This window comes from Paramisgurnus dabryanus, chromosome 21 (genome assembly GCF_030506205.2).
Source record: "Paramisgurnus dabryanus chromosome 21, PD_genome_1.1, whole genome shotgun sequence".
NCBI lineage: Eukaryota > Metazoa > Chordata > Actinopteri > Cypriniformes > Cobitidae > Paramisgurnus > Paramisgurnus dabryanus.
The window spans coordinates 23,719,958-23,747,695 of record NC_133357.1 but is presented as its reverse complement, the minus strand read 5'-3'; the positions used below and the strand labels follow the sequence as shown (position 1 = coordinate 23,747,695).

Sequence of the window (27,738 nt, the reverse complement as noted above, 5' to 3'; positions counted from 1 at the left end):
ATTTTAAAACATACAAAAATGGCCAAAAATACATTTGCTGAAATATATTTTGGAATAGGTTTACTAAAATATATATATATTTTAAAAATAAATATATTTGGTCTCCAACAGGTTGCCAACGGAGTCTGTGAGTTGCCCGCCAAAGCACATTCTATTATAAAAGCCTCAATTTTTATATTTATTAATTTGTTTATTAGCTTGGCTTCTTTTATGTATGTTAACATTTTGAAACCAACGATAAAACATATCAACAAGTAAAATAAAAAAGTAGACTATATTAAAAAAGTATCCCTCCAGAACTTTTTCTTTTGTTGTTTATGTTACAAACCTAGAAACATAACAGGTTTAAAATGTTAAAAAATATATTTTAAGTTAAAAATATATTATGTTTAGCATATATTAAAGATATATTTTGGCCAAGAATACATTTCTTGCCATATGTGTTGTAATTGCTTGCCCTTGAGATACATTTTTAAATATATGTTGATATTTAAAAATATATTTAATTAAGCTTTAGTTTCTACAAAATGTATTTATTATATATTAAAGTAATACTTTTATGCGTATATTTACATATTTTTTATAAATATTTTATTTTTATTGTATGTAAAGTATGGTTAAGTTTTTGGCCGATTCAACACCACAGGTGCATTTTTTGGCCAACTAAAGCACATAGTAGCAGGTGCAATGTTATAAATCCTACTAATCTATATTTAGTTGTGCAAGTAGCTTTAGGCAGGGCCTTTATCATTTTGGCACCCGTTCACTAGCCAGACCATCAGACTGACAGCAAGTTTGACCTCTATAGCAGATTTCATTAATCATGGATTGTCCAAGAGGCCGTCTGACTGACATGCAGAGCAGCCAATCACAGTTTGTTTGGTTCGGAGTCATGATTGGGGGAAGGAAAATGTAAAATCAATGTCCATCCGAAACCTGAGAACGGCCAGATGATAACTTCGAAACTTTAGGAGTTTCTTATTTTGTGTGCCTTATGCATCAGACGTTCAGCCAATGATATGTGGGCATGACATACGTAGTTGGTACGGTGCATGGCAGTGTTTCACAAACCTGCACCTGGCAAACCTTTCAACAATGAACATTTTTAACGTCAAGAGACATCCAAAATATGTAGTGCTTCACTTAGGAACCTCAAGGAATATGATTGGGAAACTACTGTATCCACTGATGCCACACCAGACCGATTTTTGACACCATACTCAACACGCATGTTGGCGGTACTTAAGAGTCACTACATAAAACATCATGTGTGTCCAAAGTATAAAAGCATTTTTAGGTAATTAAATAAATCACAACTATATACTTCAATAAATACAAGACCTTTTGCAACCTATTATGCAAGTTGGATTTTACAAAAACATAAAAAAATAACAGAGGAGGATCTTCAAACTTAAACAAGAAGCTCATTGTAGAGAAGATTACAATGTTTGAGGAATGTCAATATACACAAGCAGTGAAATGATCACATCTGAAGCATGTTACAGATTTCATTTATTCGCCAATAAGCAGCACATTTACACAAGCAATGAGAAGGCGATGTCTTGCAATAATCCTCAAATGGTCTCAAATCTATGGGTATTCATATATCTGAAGTCTTTAGACTTTGTAGAGTGAGAAGTATTACAGCAAAAAAATCTAAAACAAAAATAACACCTCAAAAAGAAGCCGTCACTGTTCCGGTGGGAAGAACAAGGTTAATAGTGAAAAAATAGTTTTAAAAAACAAAATCTCTTGAGAGCGTTTATCCACAGATTCCCTAAAAGCAACACGCACAGATTCGGAAATCTAATGTCAGTTCCACACTTCAAAATGTGTTTTTGATCTTTGAAGCCACGAGGACCAGGATTTCTCCGATGTTCTTCTGCCAGTTGTGAATGTGTTTGGAATCGGCACACCAGAGTTCGCCGTGCCGCGGTTCGGCGTTCTCGCACCGCTTCTTCACCTCCGCTTGCTGCTCCTGAAGGACAAAACAGCAAATGAAAAGAGGGGATGTTTAACATCTAGGGCAAAATCTGTATTAACCACATCACAATTGCATGCACCAGTCCATTGCGTCTCTCAAAAAACATCAACAATAGTCCGACCGAAAAAATTCAACTTAAAATCTCATTTTGAACTAGTTAGTTTTCTGGCCAGAGGCGCGTTGAGCTTCAACAGCGTCTAATCCAACACTGCCAAAATAAATATGTGGTGCAACTAATTTGTCTTAGCTGTCACGGGATACTGGCGTCACAGTTTTGATTTCACCAGTCTGATCAAGTCAAGATAAGAAAACAACATTCAATGAACTTAAAGGACTTTAAACTTGTCAAATAAAAGAGTGGCTCTATGCTTACTTCTGTTCCATGCTGAAGCTCAAACTTGTAAAAGAATCCCCATGCATCGCCCAGGTCCGGCTCGATCTTTACAGTGCGCAGGAACCATTCTCTCGCCTTCGTTATCTTTCTCTCACTCCAGAACAATCTGCAAGTTAGGAAAACAAATGGAACTAAGAAAGCAAGCTGGAGGCGAGATCAAACTGTTCTTGGCAAAAGACCATGGGAAGGTTCCATTAAAGCCAGAATTCACATTGAATAGTTTCGGCAGATTTAAGAAGTCTTACTTGGCCACTGCCAACAGTACATGAGGATCATGTTCACACTTCTTTAGAGCGTCAACGCTCTTGGTCCTGCGCTGAGGCCTGGCCTCCAGAAAAACTGCTTCGGCCCAAAGAATGCCTGTTGATAGGAACAAGTGATCATTAACGGTAGCCTATAAGTCACAAAATCAGTCATAAGTCGCACGGGTATATTTGTAGAAAAGCCAAAAAAACATTGTATAGGTTAAATAATCGATTTTTTTAATGCCAAAAATCATTAGGAGATTATGTAAAGATCATGATCCATGAAGATATTTTGTACATTTCCTAAATATATAAATATATCTTAGGGCTGTAACGATTATTCGCATTTCCCATTAAAATCTGAAATCGATTCTGGATCGCAAGGCTGCGAATCTGTTTCATGCACAAATTGTACGTGTACTACGGCATTTGGTCAATAGGAAGTCCTTATCAATCTAAAATCACTATGAGTCAGAGTCATTTATAACATGCATTTAAAAAGGCAACACTCATTAAACAAAATCATTCAAAATATTTTATTATGAAACAATTTGAAGAACAGTGATATCATTATTCCTGTTGACATTTCCTGGAATAACGTTTGTAATGCTACTTCTTCTGTGGCACAAAGCGAGTTTCTGCACGAGAGCGCCCCCTGGCTTTGGGATGTGCTGGGATTTCACCATAATTCATTAAAATTCATTCATTGAAATGCGCATTTGCACGATTAATCGTTACAGAGCTGCAACTGACAATTATTTTTATAACCGATTAATCGGTTGATTATTTTTCAGATTAATTGACTAATCAGCTAAAACATAAATACTACAAATTTAGATTTTTCACTATTATAGCTAAATAAGGCACTAAATTAGGGTATTTACGTATAGAAGTGTACTTTTAAAAGTGCAAAGCCGCACCACAACAGAGTTTTACTAATTTAGGGTTGGTTTCCCGGACAGAGATTAGCTTAAGCCAGTACTAGGCCTTAGTTTAATTAGGAAATATAACTAGTTTAACAAACATGTCTTACTAAAAACATTACTTGTGTGCATTTAAAGGAAAATCAAAGTACACTGATGTATTTTAAGATATGTAGATGTAAGTTGTTTTCAGTTTAGACAGCTCTTACATTTATTTAATCTAGGACTAGTCTAATCCCTGTCCGGGAAACCACCCCATAATCTTTTAATTTTTATATTTTAAGCCTTAAATAAAAAACGTGTATGCAGCTTTTAAATAGTAAAACCACTTTAAATATCAAAACATAAACAAACAAACAAAATAAATGGAGTCTTCAGGGATGTGCAGGTGAAGAAATTTCGCCACAGATTAATAAACTCATTTTAATCTTTAACTTTAGACGTTGATGAGAATTAAAATTATTTATTATTAACAAAATAACTAAGCCATTATGGTAAGAAATTGATATACATGCATTTTTACAGTAATAAACCCCTTGATTTTCCCCTTACTTTAAAACAGATGCTTAGTTTGTTGTTCAATACTATTTTTATAAAAACCCAACAACACTTAAACAAATACAGAGTCACTTATATTAAAGGACGAAATTAAACCTTTATTAATCATTTGCGCTTTTGCTTCCATCATTATCCTGTCAGGGTTGCCAGATCCAAGTAATAATGCCCAATGGCCATTCAAACTGAGTTCAAAAGCAACAAAACAAAATTGCCTGCGATTCTCATGCGCGTTTCATCAGTAATGCTGGTTCTTTGATTAGTAGAAAATCGGCATCACCTGCTTTCAGATGGAGCAGCATTTATTACACAGAGCCATAGTTCACCAAGAAGCTAGGCAAAATCGCATAGATTATTGGAGTTGATTTTCCTTGATTATGAACGCGATTTTGCATAGCTTCTCTGTGAAATACGGATCTGTGTAGTAAATGCCGCTCCATCTGAAAGCAGGTGATGACGATTTTCTACTAATCAAGGAACTGGCTGTACTGATGAAACACGCATGATAATCGTAGGTGATCACAGTGATTATTCACAACCCAAATACCAACTAATGAACCAAATTCTTCCATCTTTAACCTGCAGAAAAACATCAACCATGCAGAATACAGAACCCTGCCGAAAGGCAGAGAACCTGGCAACGCTGCAGTCTGGGAAACACTGCCTTGCTTATAATCAAGCTGATTGCCGATAAACGTGCATCTCGCACTGTATGAAGAAAACATGCCTGACTTTAATTATTAGCACAGTTCACGCTGTATAAAGCAGACACGTGTACGCGCTGTCCGACGGTTGTGCGGGGGCATGTGACGTCACGTCACAGACCAATTTGTTGACAACAAATTTAATTATCGGTTATTATCGATTAAGTTGTTGCAGCCCTTAACCAAACTTAAAGGAGCATTTCACCCGTAGAAACTTTAATCTTTATTGAAAGTGTGTCATATTTGTAGTCGAAATGTAACATGCATTTAGAATTTAGTGCCTATTTGACCGAGAAAAGGGGTGTTTGTAGTCTCACACCCTCAACAAAGATATTGGACTCTCTTCTTTCAATGATGCAAAATGATGCTTTTTACATCATTGAAAGAAGGAAGTGCAACACTAAAATCTGTATTTCTCCTGTCTCAGCGGCAACTGAGGAAATGATGCATGACCATTCAAAAACATGACTGGGATTCTAACTATACAAAGCTTAATGCAAATGGGTGAAGTGTCCCTTTAAATGTAGTGAGTGGATGCAGCAAAATCACAACCAAAACTGTCCAGAATCTCGCCTACAAACTTCGCTTTGCTAACCCTTTCCTTGGGGATTTCCCATTCACGTTTGTTTTATGTAAAAGCTTACAACTTGCCCTTTTTAGTCAACAAGGTCATTTCAGCATTAAGCCAATAGAAAGCACTAAAACAAATCTTTTTGTTTGTAATACGTGTTGCTAGGACTTAATTTGACTTGTGATCTTTAAATGAGTTTTTCTAATTCTTTTAAATTTTTTGAAAATGAAACTCCAGATATTCAAATGATTATATCTCAGCCTAATATTATCCTATCCAGCGAACCGTGGGTACTTCAGCTGGGCCTTCAAAATATGCAATGAAGTGCAAATGCCTCTCCATCCATAATACTAGGCTATTCGTATTTCGTTAAATCATACAGTGAACGTGTAAAAATTCTGAGCACGCAAAGTTAAATTACAGAATGGGCATTGTCTGCCGTTAAATGCAGTTTTAAAGTTTAAAATCACTTTAATCTAACTGATAAACACAAATACAAATACAGACTGCTCTGTAATGACAGGGGCTCTGTAAATTTGCATTTAACAAGCTTAAATTATGTTCTTTAATTTATTTTTTATTTTTTGGAAATATATATTTAGCTGTAGGATACCTTGTTAGTCTTTTTCATAAGGGGAAATATAGCACCCTGCGTTCTCAGTGCACCTCCTTGTGGCTTATAACTGTTGTTATAAGATATCCAGGGCTCGCAAAATCTCTAGCCCGAGCCCCACCAAAATGTATCTCCGCCCTGCCCATCGGGTATAGCGGGGAAAAAAATATTTGAATGTTTTCGCATTCTCTCAGATTTAGTTAGGAAATTATATTGTATGTAATTCGGCGTCGTCTGTCAGTCATTACTATCCTCACGTAACAAGTGAAACTGTCAGGAAGTAAAAGTATAATTAAACCCATTATTTTTCTCGTGTTCGCGTCATATGCACAGGCTCCTCTGCACGCGCTTCTCCCGGCTGTGCTCTTCACGAGTATGCGCTTAAGTAATTTCGTTTTTACCTCAGCCCTATCAAGCTAGCCACAACGTCAATCACGTTTTCCGCCATTTACCTCAACCACTCTCACCGCAGAGATTCGGGGCACTAGACTGTATTAATATTAACGGTCTATGATCTTCGTCTTTGGTGTTCAACGGCTGCTCGCATCCAGTTTGTTGCATGCTTAGGACTTCATGAAGGCTTACAATGTTTTGTTTTTTACCCGCCCACTTGAAATCAAAACGTGATTGGTCGATTTGCCCGTCACTCTCCACACCAAAACACATAGCTTGGCCTTCCCTGGGATTCATGAAGTCCTAACCAATGAATGAGCCAGATAACCGGTTCTTAATAGAGACAGACGATTCTGATTGGATTAGATGTTTTCATGACATGAACCTGACAGTAAGCTTAACGTTAGAACATAGATGAGAGGAAATATATTACATGTATTGTATTAAATTGAATTAAATAGAAATTTAAAAATTTAAAAACATATTTTTATTGAATACTATATTATTTATTTGTATTATTATTATAAAAAATCTTTTTATTAATTTTTTAGGCCTTCTCTGAAGGCGTAGAAGGCCCTGAAGGTTCCCCACTGATCCTATCCTAACAAACCATATAAGAAGAGAAAGCAAGCTTATTTATTCAGCTTTCTGATTATGTTATATTCAAAATATACTGGTTTTGTGATCCAATGTCACATACGTCATTGTGGTCAATATTGGCATTAGCCAATAGATATTTACTTTCTTAATTGCTTATTTTGATATTTGCTAATGAAGGGTGTTGCTTACCAGAGCTGGGACACTCCTGCAGGGCTTTGGCCATAAGCGTGTTGGCTATATTTTTCAATCCTGCTCTGTATTCAAGTCTGACAGACTCTAACCTGGAACGTTTGGAAGGTGAAAGTTAGCCAACTATTCACAATACAAAAAAAGACATTTTAACATGGGTATTTTTGATGTCCCCCCTATTTTTTATTACCATATCTCAGGGGTTTGTGGGTTCTTGAGTCGTGCTTTCTCCAGGATGGCTCGAGCTCGTGTAAGCTGCCCAACTTTCTCCTCCAGCCGGGACAGAAGAAGCCATAATGGCATGGAATGTGGGCATTTCTTTAGCTAAAGACACAGAAGAGAAGATGCACTTTACCATTTTGATGTTGACTTTAAAACATTAAAGGCAAAACATACACACCAATGGTTCAAAGACCACACTAAATGACAAAGTCATGAATGGGTCTCTTTTGATTGACAAAACTTACACCCTGGTTATATGCCTCTCGCGCTTTGTCCATGTTCTCGGTCTGTTCTTCGATCTGACCTTTCATCATCCAGAGTTTTGGGAAATCTTCATAATGCTTTAGGGCTTCTGTACACAGATCTTGTGCTGCTTCAATATTTCCCAGCACCCACTCCAGCCTCACTGACTTCATAAACACCTGCACATATTAAACACAGAAGACAGTCATGATTTATTCATACAAAAACAATTATGTTATAATTGCCTGTCTTGGCGAAAAGATTCATCAGTGAAGGAAGACAACAGGGTGGGTACAAGAATCCACAAAGCAAAAAGTCCTTAAATTGCACGAGGGTGGAGGGCCCTGAGGATGGAGGCCAGGAAGATTTTCATGATCATTTTCTCGTTCAAACCTCTCACGTCATGTTTCCATAGAAAACATAATAGTGATATTTCTGATAACATTATCCCTTAAGAGGAATCTTGCCAAGTGCTTGAGGTTCATCTGATCCTGTGATATTTGTCTTAATGCTGACACTTGTTTCTGGAGGCAACAGTGAAACAAGCCCAGACAGGAGGACATTCAGACACCTTTTATCCTCTGCATCATTTCCTACTAAAAATCTCACGTTTATTTAAGAAGGCAAAAGGGCACATCGGTTATCAGGTGGTTACCATCCACTTACGAGTGCTTTTGACATTCCTGGCACACATTTATTAAAAAAGATGCAAGATGTGTTGGTGGGTAAACGGTCACCTTTCATTGAGGAAACAGCACACAACTAGTCTGACTTATTTAGATTATATCTAGATAGGGCCCCATCGCATATTAAGATTAAAGGATAAGTCAATTTTCTTAAAAAAAATCCAGATAATTTACTCGCCACCATGTCATCCAAAATGTTGATGTCTTTCTTTGTTCAGTCGAGAAGAAATTATGTTTTTTGAGGAAAACAATACAGGATTTTTCTCATTTTAATGGACTTTAATGGACCCCAACACGTAACAGTTTTAATGCAGTTTAAAATTGCAGCTTCAAAGGACTCTAAACAATCACAAACAAGGCATAAGGGTCTTATCTAGCCAAATGATTGTCACTTTTTACAAGAAACATTCAAAATATGCACTTTTAAACCACAACTTCTCGTCTATCTCCGGTCCTGTGACGCACCAGCACGACCTCACGCAATACATCATGATGTCAAGAGGTCACGGATGACAAATGCGAAACTACACCCCAGTGTTTACAAGTGTGGAGAAAGAGGAACGTTCTGACATTGTTATATGTCGAATGATACTAATCTTTGTGTCAGTATACTGTTTAAAATGGGGTTTCATATATGTAACAAGTGACCTTCCACAGCATTACGCAATTACGTAAGGTCGCAATGGCGTGTCACAGGACCAGAGATAGACGAGAAGTTGTGGTTTAAAAGTGCATATTTTTTATTTTTATTTGCCAAAAATGACAATCGTTTTGCTAGATAAGACCCATGTGCCTTGTTTGTGATAATTTAGAGTCCTTTAAAAATGCAATTTTAAACTGCATTAAAACTGTTATGTGTTGGGGTCCATAAAGTCCATTAAAATGAGAAAAATCCTGAAATGTTTTCCTCAAAAAACATAATTTCTTCTCCACTGAACAAAGAAAGACATCAACATTTTGGATGACATGGTGGTGAGTAAAATATCTGGACTTTTTTATTTTAATAAAATTGACTAATCCTTTAACATTTGCAAGCTATTTGATACCAAGATTGAGATGTGAAATTATCAACATGACACTACATTTGGACTTTGAAGTCAAAATTTTCACATAAAAAAGTATGTCTTCCACTGATAAGCTAATAGGCTACTTATTAATCATTTTCAGATTATTACTAGCACACTAATAGCATATTGGACACAAGAATATCTGTGCATACATCCGGTGTCCTAAGCAAACCTAGTTTTGGTAGGATGCCAGCTAAATCTCTAAATGTGTGCACATTTGTGAGTAAACTACAGTAGCATCACCCTTTTTATCACCAGGGTTTCCCGCAGCACATTTCAGTTCAGGCAGCCCGCCTAAGCTTGGAAACCCTACCGCCTTAACTAGGTCGAAAATTTGCTGCACAAAAGGCCATTAAGTGCATCTCTGAGAATAGCGCATACGCGCTTCACACCGTGAGCGGGGACGCGTGCCACATGGCCGAAATGAGAAAGACGTGGTCTGGACCGTAACTGTCTGGAGGATAACTAGCCAGTTGATAAAACATCTTGGAGAATAGCTCGGACGCCCTTCACACCGCAAGCATGCGGGCGCCACATGGCCAAAATAACAAAGACGTATTCCGTCATGTCTGGAGGATAGCCAGTTGATAAAACGCGTGTCCGTTAGAACTGTAAGTGGATTTATGTTATGGGGTTATTTAAGCCTGTTATTGTATTCGTCTACAGTTGTTGCAAATTTAAAGTAAGTTAGCTGGTGATTATGTTGTTTGAGCAACCTGCTAGGGTTTCACGTGCCTGTTGATTCGATATAATTGTTGAGCGCTCTTGCTCACTTTATTTGTGTGCATTATTTACATGCTACAGTAGTTACACTCCTTTAACATAATGTAATTAATAGTGGGAAATAATCAGTTTTTACAATTTTTGCGCAATCTATCATCGTTCACCAGACGTTCTACAACATCTGCTTTAGTTTGTGTTTATTAACCCTTTAGTTTCACTTCATCACGCAGCTATTCCCATTAGAGGTAAAAACATTTAATTCATTAATAATCTAGTATGTGTTCATTTTCTGTCATAGTTTCTTCAAAAGTAAGTTTTATTTGAGTGTTTTAAATAAAAATATTTTAATTTTCATCATGACGCATACACCCCGCCCCCTGCCACGCCCACTCACTCAACCCTACCACCTTAACTAACACATTTTCTGCAGGAAACCCATCCCAAATTTCCAGTAATATGCAACCTTTATAAATCTGATGTGAGCGCAACAAGTACTGAAAGACGAGGGTATAACAGTGGCACAACATTCCTCAGTTGACCCCTATTGTGCAAGATCAACTGCTTCAAATCTACAAAGAAATGATATAAGCTTGGCAAATCTTTAAAGAAGAAATGGATAAAAATGATTTTCGGTCAACTTTTGGCAAAATCAGGACCCTGTTATGCAATGAAAAGTCTGTATCATTTCACATAACACATAACTAAGCTTTCACGCCACGTGCAAACCTGCCCTGCCAAAATATCTTTACAGTTACATATTATAGTGTACATTCACATTCAACATGTTGCACAAGCACTCAACACATCAAAATCAACTCGAGACCCAAATCATAACAACTTGCAAAAATAAAACATGTTCCCAGCACAGAGGTGTTCCCGGCATGAAACAGCAGAGGTTACGCCCTTAGAGGAAGCGGGCGGTCTGAACCGTGGGTCACTCACCCTGGCAGTGGGGGCGCTGCTGCGGGCCTTGGCTAACAGCCTGCGCGCCCTCTCGTATTCATTGTTCTCCGATTCCAGCTTCACAGCAGCCAGCCAGATCTCCTCACTGTTGGGGTTAGCCTAAGACAACAGAAAGACACAAAGAGTTTGATTGAGGTTTTAGTGGATGTCGTGCCATTGAATGTCTGGATGCTACAAGTGGAACGATTAGTTTCGGGAAATGAATGTGTACACTGTAATGCAATTCAATCTCTGGCATCTTTTTGTCGGTTCTGCCTCTTTAATTTGACGTTTTTTCTGACACTTCTTGCAAGTTCTGTGTTATTTGAGCTTGCATGTTATGTCTAGGCACATTGTTTGCCCTGTTTGGATTGACTGTGGTTTAACCCCTTAAAATTACTCAAAAAGGCAAAAAACAACGCCTAAAAGGACACAAATTGTACCTGCTGTGTTGATTGTACCTTAAAAAGGTTTACATAATTCGAATCACAAGAATTTCAGCTTTGCAAAGATATGTGACATGTTTAGCTTTTTGTTTGATGAAGTTTTCTATCAAATAATGCAGTGTCCCTCCCACGGTACACTTTAATTTTAAATGGTAAAAATACTGGGAGATTGAGCTAAACAGCTAAAAATCTTATATCTTATTGCTTTAGGCTACATTTACATAACAACAATGTAGTAAAAAACTATTTTGCATTTTTTATTTTATTTTACGTACAACAATAAAACGCTGTATTATGCATGACAGACCACTAGTTGGCTGTATTACTTTGTAAAGAAACACTTTGCGCATAAGCACATTAGGGATGTGCATTTTTGTAATTTTTTCCTTTTTACTTTGAGTCACGTTTAGGTACTCACGTACCCGAGAACACATACACATCATCTGCAAAGCAATTAATACAAACAATCAAGATGTTTAGTTTGGGCAAGGATTCGGGAACCCCAAGTGGTTCACAAGAGAATTGCAGGGGGTTTATAAGTTCATGAAAAAAATTACATAAAAAGTAAATAATTGAGTTAAATAAATACGCTTACCAACAAAAATTTATATTTTGTCTAATTTGCATGTTATGTGACCATTACACAACACTACAATATATCAGAAAACTGAGATACGTTTTATGTATCAATAAAAGAAAATTATCAGATGAAAGTCCAATAACAGGTAATAACAATAACTATGAAAAGTACTATTGTTTAAAACGTTTAAATGGATAAAAATATTTTTTTGAAGTTTAACATGCATATGTCTTAATAAATTATTGAAATATAAACTTAAAATCTTAGGGGGTACTTTAAGTAAATAATTTAGGTCAAGAAGGTTCGACTGACAAAAACGTTTAAAAACCCCTGGTTTTGATGAACAATAAGGTACATTTATAACTAAAAATAACCCTGGACTATAAAGCGGCAAAATTTAATAAACTTTGTTTGAGAACTGTAAATAAACTCTTAAAGGAAAACACCACTGTTTTTCAATATTTCACTATGTTCTTACCCAAACTTAGACAACTTTATACATACCTATTTTCTATCAAAGCATGCACTTAATCTTTGTACAGCGCACCTTGAATGAGTTAGCATTTAGCCTAGCCCCATTCATTCCTTAAGATCCAAACAGGGATTCATTTAGAAGCCACCAAACACTTCCATGTTTTCCCTATTTAAAGACTGTTACATGAGTAGTTACACAAGTAAGTATGGTGGCACAAAATAAAGCGTAGGGATTTTTTAAACGGATAAAAAAATGGATCCTAAGGAATGAATGGGGCTAGGCTAAATGCTAACACATTCATGACGCGCTGTACAAAGATTAAGTGCACGCATTGAAAAAAGATATGTATGTATTAATCTGTCTAAGCTGAGGTAAAAACATAGTAAAATATTGAAAAACAATGGTGTTTTCCTTTAAACAGAAAAAAGTAAGTCATGTAGTTCATCGTTTTTATGGTTGTGAAGTACTTGCACATGTAGACTAAACATGCAATACGCATATAATGTCACAATTCGCACACATTTGCATTTTGTTGTTACAATCCTGTTTTTAAAAGTTTACTTTTTCAGGACTTTAAAGGGGACAGAGAATGAAAAACCATTTTTACCTTGTCTTTGTTGAATAATGGTAGTCTACCCGCATTCACGAACATACAAAAAGTGTTAAACATGCTAAACATCTCAGTCTCATAGAAATTCCTCTTTTAGAAATGTCAGCCAGAAAACGGCCCAATCTGAAAAACTGATGCTTATAACATCACAGGCATCTCACTGCCCCTCCACTTTAAAATAATTGGCAAATTTTTTTGAGTGGCAGCAAAGTCAGCCAATCAGTAATGAGATTGCAAGTTAAGCCAGTAGGGGAAGCCAAATAGGCGCAAAACCACTTGTTTAAAATCCCCCACCCTAATAGAGCTATCTGAGAGAGGTTTTTAGGAAGCTTCTAAGGCATTACAGACCCAAACAAAAATATTTTTTGTCTACATGTCACATCACAGAACAAGGATAAATACCCTGTTCAATCATTCTATGTCACCTTTAAGACACATTGTCATGTATACGAACGTAAACGTAAAAAAAAATTTCTGTTCATGATTCAAAACGTTGTCATGTTAACCTCCCCTTAAAGTAAATGCGAATTAAAGTATCATTTACACTCATTAGTTACGTGTCACGGTGTTGCTTATCTCCCAAGTTCAAGTAATTATACTGTTAATGTTTCACCAGTAATGGTGTCAAGGGATTGTGCGAACTAACCTGGAAGGCCAAAGCCAAGATACTTCTGGCTGCTGGAACATCGCCCGCTAGCCATTTAGATTTAGCCCCCATTAACCACAGCACCTCAGCCTTAGGACAATGAGCAACAGCCCTCTGTAACAGAGCCTCCAGAGACTCTCTAAAAAATAGAGATTAACAGATCAAACACATATTTTTACCGATACCTTTATTAAGAACAGAATCAAATGAGGAAAGCTCATAGGTGTGGTGGTTTCTCACCGTGTGCCATTGCTCTTCTCGAAGTAAGCGGCCCTCAGCCATACGCTCTTCTTGCTGGGAAAGACCTGAAGTGCGTGGGCATAGATGGCACGGGCACACTCCACAGCGCCATGAGCCACGCACTACAACACAACAACCAATGAGAAATAAATATTACAGCTTTTGGAGACATTTATACAAACTGTGACAGACATAAAATTGAAATCAATTATGTGAATATAAATATAAGCAAAATTATGTTTACACTGTCAGCGTCCTCCATCCATGTGTGTTTACAGTCCTCCTCTTCAATGCCAATCCCAATTACAGCTCTGATCACAGCCTGACATGTGGCCACACTGCCGGCTTTATCACACTCCTCCGCATCCTGAGAGAGAAGACAAATTGGACGTGTTCAGTCTTTAATGTGTTTTATCCAAACAGCCACTTTCTCTGGATTTCGCTGCACTACTGAATCATTCACTATCAAACACAAGTAAAAAAGTTGACAGACCTGAATCCACTGCTCGCGGTTTATCTCCACACCGTTGGCCCCCAGTGAGGTAATGGCTCTGTCGATGATCTTTTCCACCATCTGAGTGTTTCCGTTGGCTTCCTCCAGCTTGGCAGCTGTGATCCAGATATGCCGGTCTGTGGGAATGTTTTCACGAGCTTTGTTCAGAACCCGACGAGCGTTCTCATACGTTTCTAAGCGGGCAAGTGCCAACCAGAGCTATGTGAGAAAGCAGAGGTAGAGTTTTATGGATCATGAAAATGTGTACAAGTCTTTGCTGATTAGAACTGTGTGTGTTTGTACCTCTACACTGGTAGGGCAGCACTCGACTGCTCTGCTCAACATGATTCTAGCATCTTCTGGCTCCTCCAGTTCAACAGCAGTCTTCCACAAGCGCACTGATTTAGACACGTTCTCCAAAGCTGTGAAGAAAGACATTTCAAAGGTTTAAATCGGTAACTTGAATTTCATTTAAGAAATATAGACTATTACGCTTATACTTTTAATAGCATTTTTTATTATTATACAGTGGTGACCATAGTACACAAATCAAGTATTTGAGTAAAAGATACTCTAAAACAAAAAATATTACTCCAGCAAAAGTATTAAAGTGTCCATAGCACATGCTGTTTCTGCGTATCTGGTGTTAATCTGTAGTAAGAGTAGTATTACATCCTTCATATCTCCGAAGAGTCTTTAGTTTGATCAGATTTATAAATGACAGATTCGCTTTCCAAATTCTTTTTGATAACATTCTTTTTAATAAAAATTTGAAAGGAGTTACGAACTGCGGGAGGAGTGAGTCACGAGTCATGCAACACTCTGGATAACTTATGATTCACTACATGTTCGTGTTGTTTATATAATATGCTCTCACGCGCCTATTTCCAACATTACTTGCCACATGCAACTCATTACCCGGTTGGGACTTTTTAATGAAATCAAGCGTTAAACAAACATACAAGCAAAACTCTGCTGCTACCCTGGATAAACAAACTATATCCATCGTTTCCATAATTCTGGCTTTCTTCTCCTTACATCCAAAAACACACTTCTTCTTTCATGTCATTGTTGAGTCTTGATATAAAACAAAGCTGTCGCGTGAAGTAATGCCTTTAACTTAGCATCCTCGGTTCTCTCTCTCCCACTAATTGATGTGTGGGCGTGGTTTTCTGGGGGAAGTGCCCATAAAAAAGTGATAAGTAAAGCTTACCCCTGAAATGTCAGCTAGACTCGTATTTTAAAAAAACTTTTGGAAACTTGTTTGAACCCTGGCGAAGTGCATTCGGCACAGAAATACTTTTGACAATTTGCTTATGTTTAGCATAAGGAAACCAACTCTTAAACTGTGTTAATAAGTCAGAATGCCTGAAATCACGTTGAACTTTCCCTTTAAGTAGCCATTTTTTATTTAAAGGTAGAACGTCCTAGCATTTTAATTTATGGAAGTATTAAAAGTATTTTTTTTACATTAGTACAAGCTAGAAGGTACTAGATTTCTAACGTATGCAAGTACTTAAAGTAAATTTTTTCTTTACATTTTACTTGAGTACAAATTAGAACATTCACATTTTTAACGTACGGAAGTATTAAAAGTAAAAAACATTTATGTGAGTACAAGCTATAACATCGTAACTTTTTAACGTACGCAAGTATTAAAAGTATAAAAAATTGTGTGTAAAAGTTAGAACGTACTCGTTTTTAAACATACGCAAGTATTAAAAGTAAACGTTTTTATGCGAGTAAAAGCTATAACTTCCTTGATTTTTAAACATACGCAAGTACTAAAAGTAAACATTTTTTGTGTGTAAGGGGTTGTGTACACCAAAACCTTTACGCCCGCGGCCGGCGCATGTTTTCAATTGTTTCCAATGGAAGCTCGGCGTTTTTCAAATAAGCCAGCAGCTAGCGGGTTTTTTCCACCCTGAAAACCGTCGCTCGCCGTTTTTTCCGCGCTCGGCGCTGAGCGTCGAGAGTTGAAAGAGATTCAACTTTGGGAGAAAAGCTCCGCTCGTCAATGTCAGTTCTCACACGGCCGCCCAATCACAGTGGAGGAGGGGCGGGACATTACCACAGCAACCAACCGGCTCGCAGCTGAAGTATCACAGCTATCAAAGCGCTCAGCTGGTGAAAGCTGGCACTCAGCTGAAAAACAGCTGGCATTCGGCGTCCTCAAGGCGTTTTCAGCCGCGTTTAAAAGTTTTGGTGTGTCCAGCCCCTAAAGCTTTAACAGCCTACATTTTTAACGGAAGCAAGTATTAAAAGTAAACATTTTTACCTGAGTACAAGCCATAACGTCCTACATTTTTAACACACACAAGTATTTAAAGTAATTTTTTTACTTTATTTTTTTACAAATAAGAACGCCCATATTTTTAATGTATGCAAGTATTAAAGGTTAACATTTTTTATTTGAGTAAAAGTTAGAACGTCCTCGATATTTACCGTATGGAAGGATTAAACGTAAAAGTTTTACATGAGCACAAGCTATAACGTCCACATTTTTAACGTAACGTACAAACATTTATGCGCGTAAAATTTAGAACATCCTTGATTTTTAACGTACAGAAGAATTAAAAGTCATTGTTTTTACTTGAGTACAAGTTAATACATCTTATATTTTTTATAATTTCAAGTACAAACTAATAAAGTACTGACTAAGTACAAAACTTTTACAATACTTAGAAGTAAAAAAAATGACTTGGTTTATGAAATGTACTGGAGCAAGAAGTAAAGGTTTTCAAAACTTTTGCTGCGTCCAAAACCGCCTACTTCATACTATATAGTACGCGAAATGCAGTAGGCGAGGCGAGTAGTATGTCTGAATACATAGTATTCGAAAAACAGTACGCGAAAAGTATCCGGATGACCTACTACTTCCGGTTAGATTTTGCAGTGTGCATACGATGGACACTTCACTATCCCATGATGCCCTGGCAGAGGAGTTTTCCAACGAAGAGGCATGTGGCTGTTTTCACGCTGGAATGACATGACGTGATGACGACGTATGTCACGTGACGTAGCAACATGGCGGATGTAGTACGTCTGAATGTCATTCATACTACCAAGATTCATACTATACAGTACCTACTGTTTTAATGGCAAGTAAGTAGGTACTTCATCTTATTCAGTACCAACTATACAGTATGCGGTTTCGGATGCAGCCAAAAACACTGATACAACTGATACAAGTACAGAACTTGATACTTATAAAATGTACTTAAGCAGAGTAAAAATAACTGTCCACTGTTCACTATTGTTAACATATTATATTTTTGTGTTCAAAATCAATTGTTAAAAGTTTTTGCTGCAGTGAGACAAGCATTGCTATCTACTAAAGAAATGCCGGTGTTGTCTTAACCCTGTTCTATGCAAACCCTATCCAACTATATATGCTTATGTCATTACTCACTAAACTGGTACTACCAGTACTTTATCCATGGGATTTTTAATTAGAAATTAATTACTTGTATCACATTACGTTATAGTTACCAGCAGTCTGTGGTGGGAGATGTGTTTTCTTAAGAAGAAAATCCAATATGTTTAAACAGGCCAAGACTGATAGAGCTTTCAAACATATGAACAGATTCATCTATCTCTGTCATAGAGGTATGCAGACAGAGAAAGCAGAGGGAGAGAGAGGGGAGCGAGTACAACCCAAAGCAACCGCTGACCTTTCCTAAGCACTCGTTTCTTGGCTCTGATGTCCGTCTCTAGTTCAGCAGCTCTGATATAGATGCGCACAGACTGAGGCAGGTGACGCACTGCTTGGGCAACCACGGCCTTTGCTGTGTCTCCTGGCTGTAGTCGGGCCGCTTCTAGCCACACATCCTCACTCTATAAAAGACAATAAGTATACATAAGGTGTCTATGCAGATCAATAGATGACACACATAATATAGATTACTCATGCATAACTCATGCTCCAGGCGATCGACTATCCTGCAGAGTTCAGGTCCAACTCTAATCAAACACACCTGTCTTTAATTTTCAAGTGATCCTGAAGACCTTATAGCTGCTTCAGGTATATTTGATTTGGGCTGGAGCTGAACTTTACAGGACAGTCAATCGCCAGGAGAAGGATTGGGCAACCCTGATATAGAAATACCATCAATACATAATAACTCTATTTAAATAAACTCTAAACAAACAACACAAACACACACACGTACGTCACAGATCATACATACATACATATAAATACAATGTCTATACATAGTGATTTTGTATGGGTCTACATTTTTTGTACAAGTCTACATTTTATTTTTATTTTTTATTTATCAGCTCAAACGTTGTGGGTTCAATTCCCAAGGAACAAACTTCAAAAATCTTAAAAGTCCCCATGTGGTAAAAAAAATCTAATTTTATTGTCGTTTTTATGTTTATGCTCATATCTATGGTCCATAACTTTGTAAAGATAAATGCACACACATGCATGTATATATCTAAGAAATGTTTACATGTCTATATACATTTGTATATTTATGTAAAATGTATATTATATATATAAATATAAATACTTAATATGTTAATATATATATATATATTTTTTAAATCAAACATGCATGTGTGCATATTTATGTATACATAATTATTATACACAGTTTACACACATATATGTAAACAAAAACTTTTATTGTGCTATAGAGTAATCGCGTTTAATCATTATGCATCCCTAGCAGGGACTATATTGCATATTCATAGATCCGCATATACTAAATGAGCAAAGGGTGTGAAGTTACATTTAAGATATTTTAAAGCATGAAGAAATTACCATCACAGGAATAACTTTTACATATGCTATTATGATGCTCAAAGAGGAGTCAAGTGATAAAATTATTAACTACAGGGAAACATTTAAAGTGCAGTAAGCTGCTTTGTACAAAAGCATTTGCCAAATGCATAAAGGTAAAATGTTTGATGCACCCTTGCATTGGAAAATTCCAGAAAACCTCTAAAGTGTGTAATTTTTGTAAAACCAACATTGGGAAAGTGAATCTAAACCACCTGTGTTTCAAAACCTAGTGAGCAAACCTAGACATCACTGCCCAAAATGCTGTTGAGGCGGCTCGGTAGCTTTTGACATGCCGTCATGTTGGTGTTAATCTGCTAAGCACTGCTAAAATGTGAAGCTCCGCAGAGATGTAACTAAAATTAATGAGCCAGCAAGAATTTTCCAATACTCAATGAAGCTGTGCGCACACACATACATAAAGACTTGACTACTGTTTCTGTTCAGTGTGTTTGTATTTCCTGTTGTCAATCTGAGTCCAAGATAAGCAGTAAAAGACACATTAAATCCCACAGCTAACGAGGCTTAATTCATTCACCGTGACATATTTATGACATTGTTGCACTATATTTAGTATTTCGGGAAAAGGAATTTTACTGACGGCATGTTGTCACTATGGAAACCAATCAACACTGGCTAAACTCTTAAAGCTTTTCACATACTGACCCCTATTGGACATGCACAGATTTGACATATTTTCAATCAGCGTTTCTCAATGGGGTGGTACCACTGAGAAACATTGTAATAAATATAAATGCTGCGTCTTGTATCAAATCAATACAACACAAACATTTAAGTAACTAAAAAACAAAACAAAAACAATGCATCCAGAATATTTTTAATGCATTATTACGCAAAACATAATAAAATAAAACATCATAATATAATAAAAACAATTATATTCACAATAAAAATTGCTCTCAAAATAGCCCCTAAGCCTCTCATAGACTCACCTATTTATTTATTTAAAAACAACAGTCAATGGCAAATCTCCAGCAGCATACCTTATATTTTGTTTAAGAAGTAGGCTAGTTCTGATTATTAAAATTAAAATGGAGTTTGGTTGTAGTATTTAGAGCTATAATTGCAACGTAGCTTTTTTTAACTATCTGTAAAACTGAGAATAATATTTCAACTATCCAGTTACCGGTAAATCAAATCTGTCAGTTGGCTTTAAAGGGGACATTTCAATAAATATTTGGTGTCCCCAGAGTACATATGTGAAGTGTTTAGCTCAAAATATCATATAGATGATTTATTATAGCATGTTAAAATTGCCACTTTGTAGGTGTGAGCAAAATTGTAAATTTTTTGGATGTGTCCTTTAAAATGCAAATGAGCTGATGAAATGTAAACATTGATCGCAATGATGGTGGTTTGTTAAAATTGAGACTCAATTGTGCTGTCAATTATTTTCTCTCTCTCGTTGCACTAAATGGCAGTGCTGTTTTTGGATAGTGCAGATTAAGGGGCGGCATTATTATAATAAGATCCCCTTATGACATCACAAGGGGAGCCAAATTTAAATTACTTATTTTTTCACATGCTTGCAGAGAATGGTTTACCAAAACTAAGTTACTGGGTTGATCTTTATCACATTTTCTAGGTTGATAGCATTGGGGACCCAATTATAGCACTTAATCATTAAAAAAGGCAGTTTTCATAACATGTTCCCTTTAAGTGACATGCTTCATGTAATAATATTGTTAATAAAAAAAGGAGAAAAATAAAAATGCCATGCATATTATCATCATCATTACTATTATTAAAGAAAAACGTTTATCAGCATATATTCATGAAAGAAATTTAGCTCATTTTTGGTGGGGGGGCAGTAAGGGACCTTCATAATGGATGGGGCGCTGGCCCCCCCCAAAAATACGGTTTTAAATGAATAGTTCACCCCAAAATAACAATTAGCCCATATTTTAGACCGTGGCTTCGCCTTGGAAGACAATTAATAACTTTTTTGCTTAGTTTTTTGATGGATGGATATGTTTTTTGGAGCTTTCAAAATGGGGCACTATCCGATGCCATTATAAAGTTGAAAAAAGCTTGAATATAATTCAATATCAATCTGACTGTGTTCGGCTGAAAGATGAAAGTCATATACACCTAGGATGGCTTGAGGGCTAGTAAAAAATGGGCTAATTTTCATTTTGGGGTAAAATATTCCTTTAAATTGGAAATGGCACAAACAAAAATTTAATTGGGCAAATTATTTTTGCTCTTGTACTTCAAATGTTCATTAAATATGATCTATTGGCCAAATTTAGTTAATTTTATTTTACATTGAACTTGTTACCTAATTTTAATCTGTTGAGAAGACATCACCATCCCTTATATTTAGTTTGACCCTTTAAGATTGATGATATAATTATTTTATTTAATAAATAAAAGCTTTCCGTTTTTTGTGTACCTTTTTCTCAGAAAATACTTTGTAAAACTGCATGCAAGCGCACGTATTAGAGTCTCACCTTAGGACACATTTCAGTGCCTTTCATGATGAGGTTTCTGGCCACCTGCAGTTTTCCTGTCACTTCTTCCAAACGTGCGGAGGCGATCCAGGCGGGAGGGTGGTGGGGATTTGTTTCTCTCACCGACTTCAATAGTAGACGTGCTTTTTTAATGTCACTGCACACGCACAAAATTACATTACCGATTGCAATACAAACTTCCCATGTAAAAAGTGCATCGGGTACTTAGGAGCATACTGTGTACCTGATATCTCCTCCATGGGTGGGAATCATAGAGTTGAGATCGGTGAGATAGCCTTTAGGATCAACAACTGTTTGTCCACTCACGGAGTCAGAAACCTGAAGACACCACCATATATCCACTTTACAAATACTGTCAAGCATATGTGTGATCAAAGATCTGTTGATACAGCATCAGTGTGAAAGCAGTTCACAGGGAATCGGTAAGTGATGTGTCACCTGACTGAGCCTCATGTCCATCAGAGTGTTCCTGGCTTGACCAATCTTCCTCATATCCAGATCTCCTGCGCCTGGTGTCATGCCTCCTGGGTAGGGTGTGTTCAGGCCGCCTGGGAATGGTGTGTTCAGACCACTAAATTGCTGGAAAAATAAATATATATAAGCACACGACAAAGCTTCAAAGAAAACAAAAAGTATGTCTAAAATGGAGAAAATAACATACTACTACTAATATATATATATATATATATATATATATATATATGCTGCTGTACGCTATTGTCACATGACATTACAATAGTGCATGCTTACATAAGCAAGTTGTTTTGACAAACTATATTTGCAGTCTAGAATGGCCAGAACTGTTTAATAATATAAAAAGCAAGCTGTGTTGTTTGAAGCTGTCGGACATTTTTGTTTCATTTCTTTAAATGAAAGCTGGGCACAATGCACTGATGGGATACGGGTACTTTTAGTGTACCATTAAGACATGCCACATACAGACGATTTGCATAATTTAATAAGCAAGATAATAGCGCAAATGTGGATACATCAATATTGCAATGATTGGCAACGGGTTAAAAGGTTATGTACACCAATCAACTGTAACATTATAACGACCTGCTTAATATTGTGTAGGTCCCCCCTTTTGTCACCAAAACAGCCCTGACCCGTTGAGGCATGGACTCCACTAGACCTTTCTATCAGAACCAACATTCACTTTTTCAGCAATTTCAGCTACTGTAGGTCGACTGTTGGATCGGACAACAAGGGCCAGCCTTCGCTCCCCATGCGCATCAATAAGCCTTGTCGCAAGGTTAACCGCCTTTCCTTACTTGGACCACTTTTTTTGAGGAACTGACCACTGCAGACCGGAAACACCTCTTTCACATATTTCCTTAAAAAAATTGGGAAGGATCTGAGCAACTTTGACAAGGGCCAAATTACGATGGCTAGATGACTGGGTCAGAGCATCTCCAAAACTGCAGCTCTTGCGGGGGGTTCCCGGTCTGCAGTGGTCAGTACCTATCAATAGTGGTCCAAGGAAGGAAAAGTGGTCAACCGGTTACAGGTAGGAACCGACCGATTTTGGATTTTTTGTGCCAATGCCGATTTTTGTTTCATCAGCCTTAGCCGATGACCGATACAGGCTGTCGATTTTCTTGAGCTGATATTTGGAGCCGATACTGCTTTTGCTCACTCAATTTACATCATAAAAATGATATGATGATGCCAAATGTTACAAGTCTCAATTTAAAAAAGTAACATGTATTGAACTTAAAAAAAAAACTATATTTAACAAATAGTAAAAACAGGTGAGGTTGCTAAGGAACCATGAACTGGACTCTCCACAATGACGAGGAACTGTCAGAAAAGGATATTGATTTCTAGCACTTTATTACTACAAATATATATAGAGAAATAAAAACCTGCTTTGTCCAGCTATGATCAGCTGTTAGGCCGAGCTTTTGATGTTGTCATGGAAAGGTTGGTGGTTTTTAGTCACGTGACCTGCAATCGCTTGCGGCTTCCAGCACTCTGTCTATAAGTAATGCCGGAAAAAATTGGCGAACACAGCAGCCACGTATCGGCCGATGCCAATACACATAAAATTTGCAAAATAATCGGCCCAATATATCGGCTGGCCGATATATCGGTCTATCACTAGTTACAGAGTCATGGGTTGCAATCTGGCAATGCTTGTCATTGCTTGCATGACGAGACAGGGACATACCTTTCTTTACGTCCAACTTTACACAAAAGGATAAGGTTTTCACGCATTTCTGTCATTTTTTTGCCAATTAATGAGTTACAATGGGTTTTTAAAATGACTGAATCCAAATTTGCCACATTCCGTGACATTCCAATCCGCATTGTACAGTAAATTAAATTTTTATTAGTGATAGACCGATATATCGGCCGGCCGATATATCGGGCAGATTTTTGTGAGTTTGTGTATGGCCATCGGCCGATACATGGCTGCTGTGTTCGCCAATTTTTCCTGCCTTATTTACAGACAGAGTGCTGGAAGCCGCAAGCGATTGCAGGTCATGTGACTAAAAACAACAAACCTTTCCAAGACAACAACGAAAGCTCGGCCTAACAGCTGATCATAGCTGGACAAAGCAAGTTTTTATTTCTCATCTCTATATTTGTAGTAGTAAAGTGCTAGAAATCACTATCCTTTGCTGATAGTCCCTCGTCATTGTGGAGAGTCCAGTTCATGGTTCCAATTGAGTGAGCAAAAGCAGTATCGGCTCAAGAAAATCATCAACCTGTATCGGTCATCGGCTAAGGCTGATGAAACAAAAATCGGTATCGGCACAAAAAAAAATCCATATCGGTGGATCCCTAATTTTTATGCTTGGATTCAGTGATTCCGTCCGTGTTTTCCACATCGCGGAAATCATAGGGCCCTACATCTGAACAACCTCAAAATAAATAGGCCAGCTATTAACCAGTGTTGCTGTGCCAGTGGATTTGTTCTTAAAGAATCATATACAGTACTGTAGTGTATAATGTGTGTGTAAGTATGGTTAAAGTGGCTGTAACTCACCCCTTGCAGAGGGTCAACAGATGTGTGGTTTTCTCCAGTCTGAAGATGCTTGGCAAAGAAACTGTCTGGAACAGGTGTGAGCTTCTCGTGACGTGGGTTCCTTTGACGTTTGTTCCTGGCATCACCCACTTCGGGGATACTCAACCATTCATCCTCCGTCACCTCAGCCAGCTTCCTCTGGAGAAGAAAGAAAATATTACTGTACTGTCTTTCATAACTTTGTGTCTTAATTTTTTTACATCTAAATGTTCAAAGAACTAATAATTCAGCTGTGACGATCTATTGACAAATGAACTCACTTTGAGATCTGAGAACTGCTGTTGAATTTTGGGACGCTCCATACGATATTTCTCGATCTCTTCCTTTTCCCGCAGCTCCCTGACAATAAAATTAAATAAGCCAAATGATACAACATGATTACAGACACGTGCAGCGGACTTAAGGCCACACCCACCTTCTTTCCTTGCGCCTCTCATCCATTCGCTTATCCAGGGCAGCGTAGATGGCATCCGCCTCTTCGTCATCTTTCTCATATGGCCCACTAGAGAAAAGACTGCCCGCATAGCCGTTGAACTGAGGGGGTACAGAAAAACAAATTTGATAATGAATACCAAATTATTACAATTTATTCATTAAAAGTTCCTATAAGATTCGTTATAGGAGCACCTCATCATAGTTAGTGTCGTTCAGATCCTCCTCATCCTCCTCCTGATTCTTCTTCATCTGATCACCAACTGTCCTCTTGCCCGGAGGCGCGTGACGGTCGTCCACTGGGTCATTTGCATCACGGGCAGGACCGATATCAGATCGCGTGGTGAAACCCGTAGCACTGCAGAATACATACAATGAATACATCAAAACATTATAGTAACAGAAAATAACAGTGAAAACTTGGCACAGGCAAGTATTAAACTATTTAAAAGAGAAATAATTTTTCTTTGCATGCACCATACAGTGACAAGACACAGTTTATAAGTTTCTACTGTAGTTTCACAACGATTAAATCAGTCGTTTTATCCTTTGAGACTCCAAGTCACAAAATTGTCCACAATAATATTTAAAGGCACCCGCACAATTTTCTCGAATTTGGAATAACTAGAACTCGATTTTTAGCTGTTTTAATGCTTGTACCGGTTTTATTTTAAATAATTGCAAGTCCTCATAAGGGCCCTGGTTTAAAAAAAATACTGGTTTAGACTGTTATTGTTATTATTATTACTACAATTGTTAGTTCGGCTATAATATATATTATGGATACTGGTCTCTCACCCTCTGCCAAGACCAGGCACATATCCGAGCGGCGCGGACATGCCCAGAAACGGTTTCTTCTTTTTATTTAACCCGCCCATGAGCGGAGACGCGAGCGGCGGAGGCTGGGCACCGCCTGCAGCCCCACCGGTGCCTCCGGCCGAGGCTTTACTCGCATTTTTTGCCGGTTGTTTCGCATTAGCGCTCGCCATCGTTGCGCTGCACACAACACGCTTCACTTCCGGCACAACAATAGTCGCACTTCCTGTGACGTAAACGCGAACGCTTTTGAAATGTATTCGTATGACTATAGCGACCCCAGTTGGTTAGAGGCATAAAATACATTGACCTTAATTCAATGTGCACGTTTGTTTTCTTTTTGTTTTTTAATAATAATAACTGAGAGATGTTGATGACAACGTATACAGTAAAAATATTTGTAGGCTAAAAAATAACTATAAATAATTAGGCCATATTTTAATACCCCAACCAGTATTTAAACACTTTAAATCTAACTTATATTTGTCATTTCAAATAAATAAACTGTATTGATAATAATATAAATAATATTAATAATAAGTCAAACAAAATGGAATTGGCATACAAATGATGACCTTACTTCTGTAGTCATTGAAAAGTTGTGCTATATTAACTGTTTTCTTTATTTAATACAATGGAATTTATAACTTTTTAGTGCAACTTACACGTAAATGTCCACATATGTTTTGTGGCCATTGTATTAATAAGGATTTGGACATAATAGTTTCAGTAGGCAGATGGAAGTGAATGTATCTATGGGATCATCTATAAAAGTGTCATCTACAGAGGGCAGCAAACACTTGATTTCTGTAGTCAGAAAGCTTAAAGGAACACGCCCACATTTTGGGAATGTAGCTTATTCACCGTATCTCCCAGAGTTAGATAAGTCCATACATACCTTTCTCATCTCCGTGCATGCTGTAACTCAATCTGACGCAGCCCCCGCTAGCTTAGCTTAGCACAAAGACTGGAAGTGAATGGCTCCAGCTAGCAAACCGAACTCTCTGCTCCTTACCAGGGGGCTTCTCGAGTGCTGCGAGGAAATCCGCCCAAGGAGCAGTGCTTCGCCTTCCGAGAATATAGTTCCCAGTATGTATACTGTTAAAAGATGGCTGTGTCTCCTTGTTATTTGTACACTGTGTAACTATACAAACCACACATAAATAGGAAAATGTTTGCGTTATTTTGTCACTTATTGGGAGCAGTTTGCTAGCTGGAGCCATTTACTTCCAGTCTTTGTGCTAAGCTAAGCTAGCAGGGGCTGCGTCAGACCGAGTTACAGCACGCACAGATATGAGAAAGGTATGTATGGACTTATCTAACTCTGGGGGTTATGGTGAATAAGCTAAATTCCCAAAATGTCGGCATGTTCCTTTAAAGCAACACCAAAGAGTTTTTTTTACCTTAAAATAACGTTTCCAAAAAAGTTTCAGTCGTTCATCCACTCGAAACAGGGTGAACGGCACTTTCAAATTCGCTTTGCAGCCCTCTATCGGCCAAAACCACACTAAAAAAGTTTTCAAAACGTGGGTATTAATATAGAATCTGTTCTTGACCAGTGCTATGTTAAGAAGGCCTAGTAATGTTCATTGGGCCAAAACACATTCATCTTAGATGTAAGTGTG

General features: G+C 37.5%; 1 protein-coding gene across 1 annotated transcript; it reads right to left on the bottom strand.

The window, feature by feature from the left end:
* Positions 1-1,495: 1,495 nt before the first annotated feature.
* Positions 1,496-26,314, bottom strand: prpf6 (PRP6 pre-mRNA processing factor 6 homolog (S. cerevisiae)). The gene is made up of 21 exons (XM_065286325.2): positions 26,096-26,314; positions 25,493-25,655; positions 25,281-25,399; positions 25,126-25,204; positions 24,827-25,003; positions 22,270-22,410; positions 22,055-22,149; positions 21,811-21,967; positions 18,219-18,381; positions 14,848-14,966; positions 14,545-14,763; positions 14,296-14,418; positions 14,052-14,173; positions 13,812-13,950; positions 11,055-11,174; positions 7,639-7,815; positions 7,362-7,495; positions 7,172-7,263; positions 2,624-2,738; positions 2,358-2,484; positions 1,496-1,978 (listed from the first exon to the last, which is right to left on the bottom strand). The coding sequence occupies exons 1-21, from the start codon at positions 26,284-26,286 to the stop codon at positions 1,826-1,828; spliced, it is 2,925 nt and encodes a 974-aa protein (XP_065142397.1). The 5' UTR covers positions 26,287-26,314; the 3' UTR covers positions 1,496-1,825.
* Positions 26,315-27,738: the final 1,424 nt, after the last annotated feature.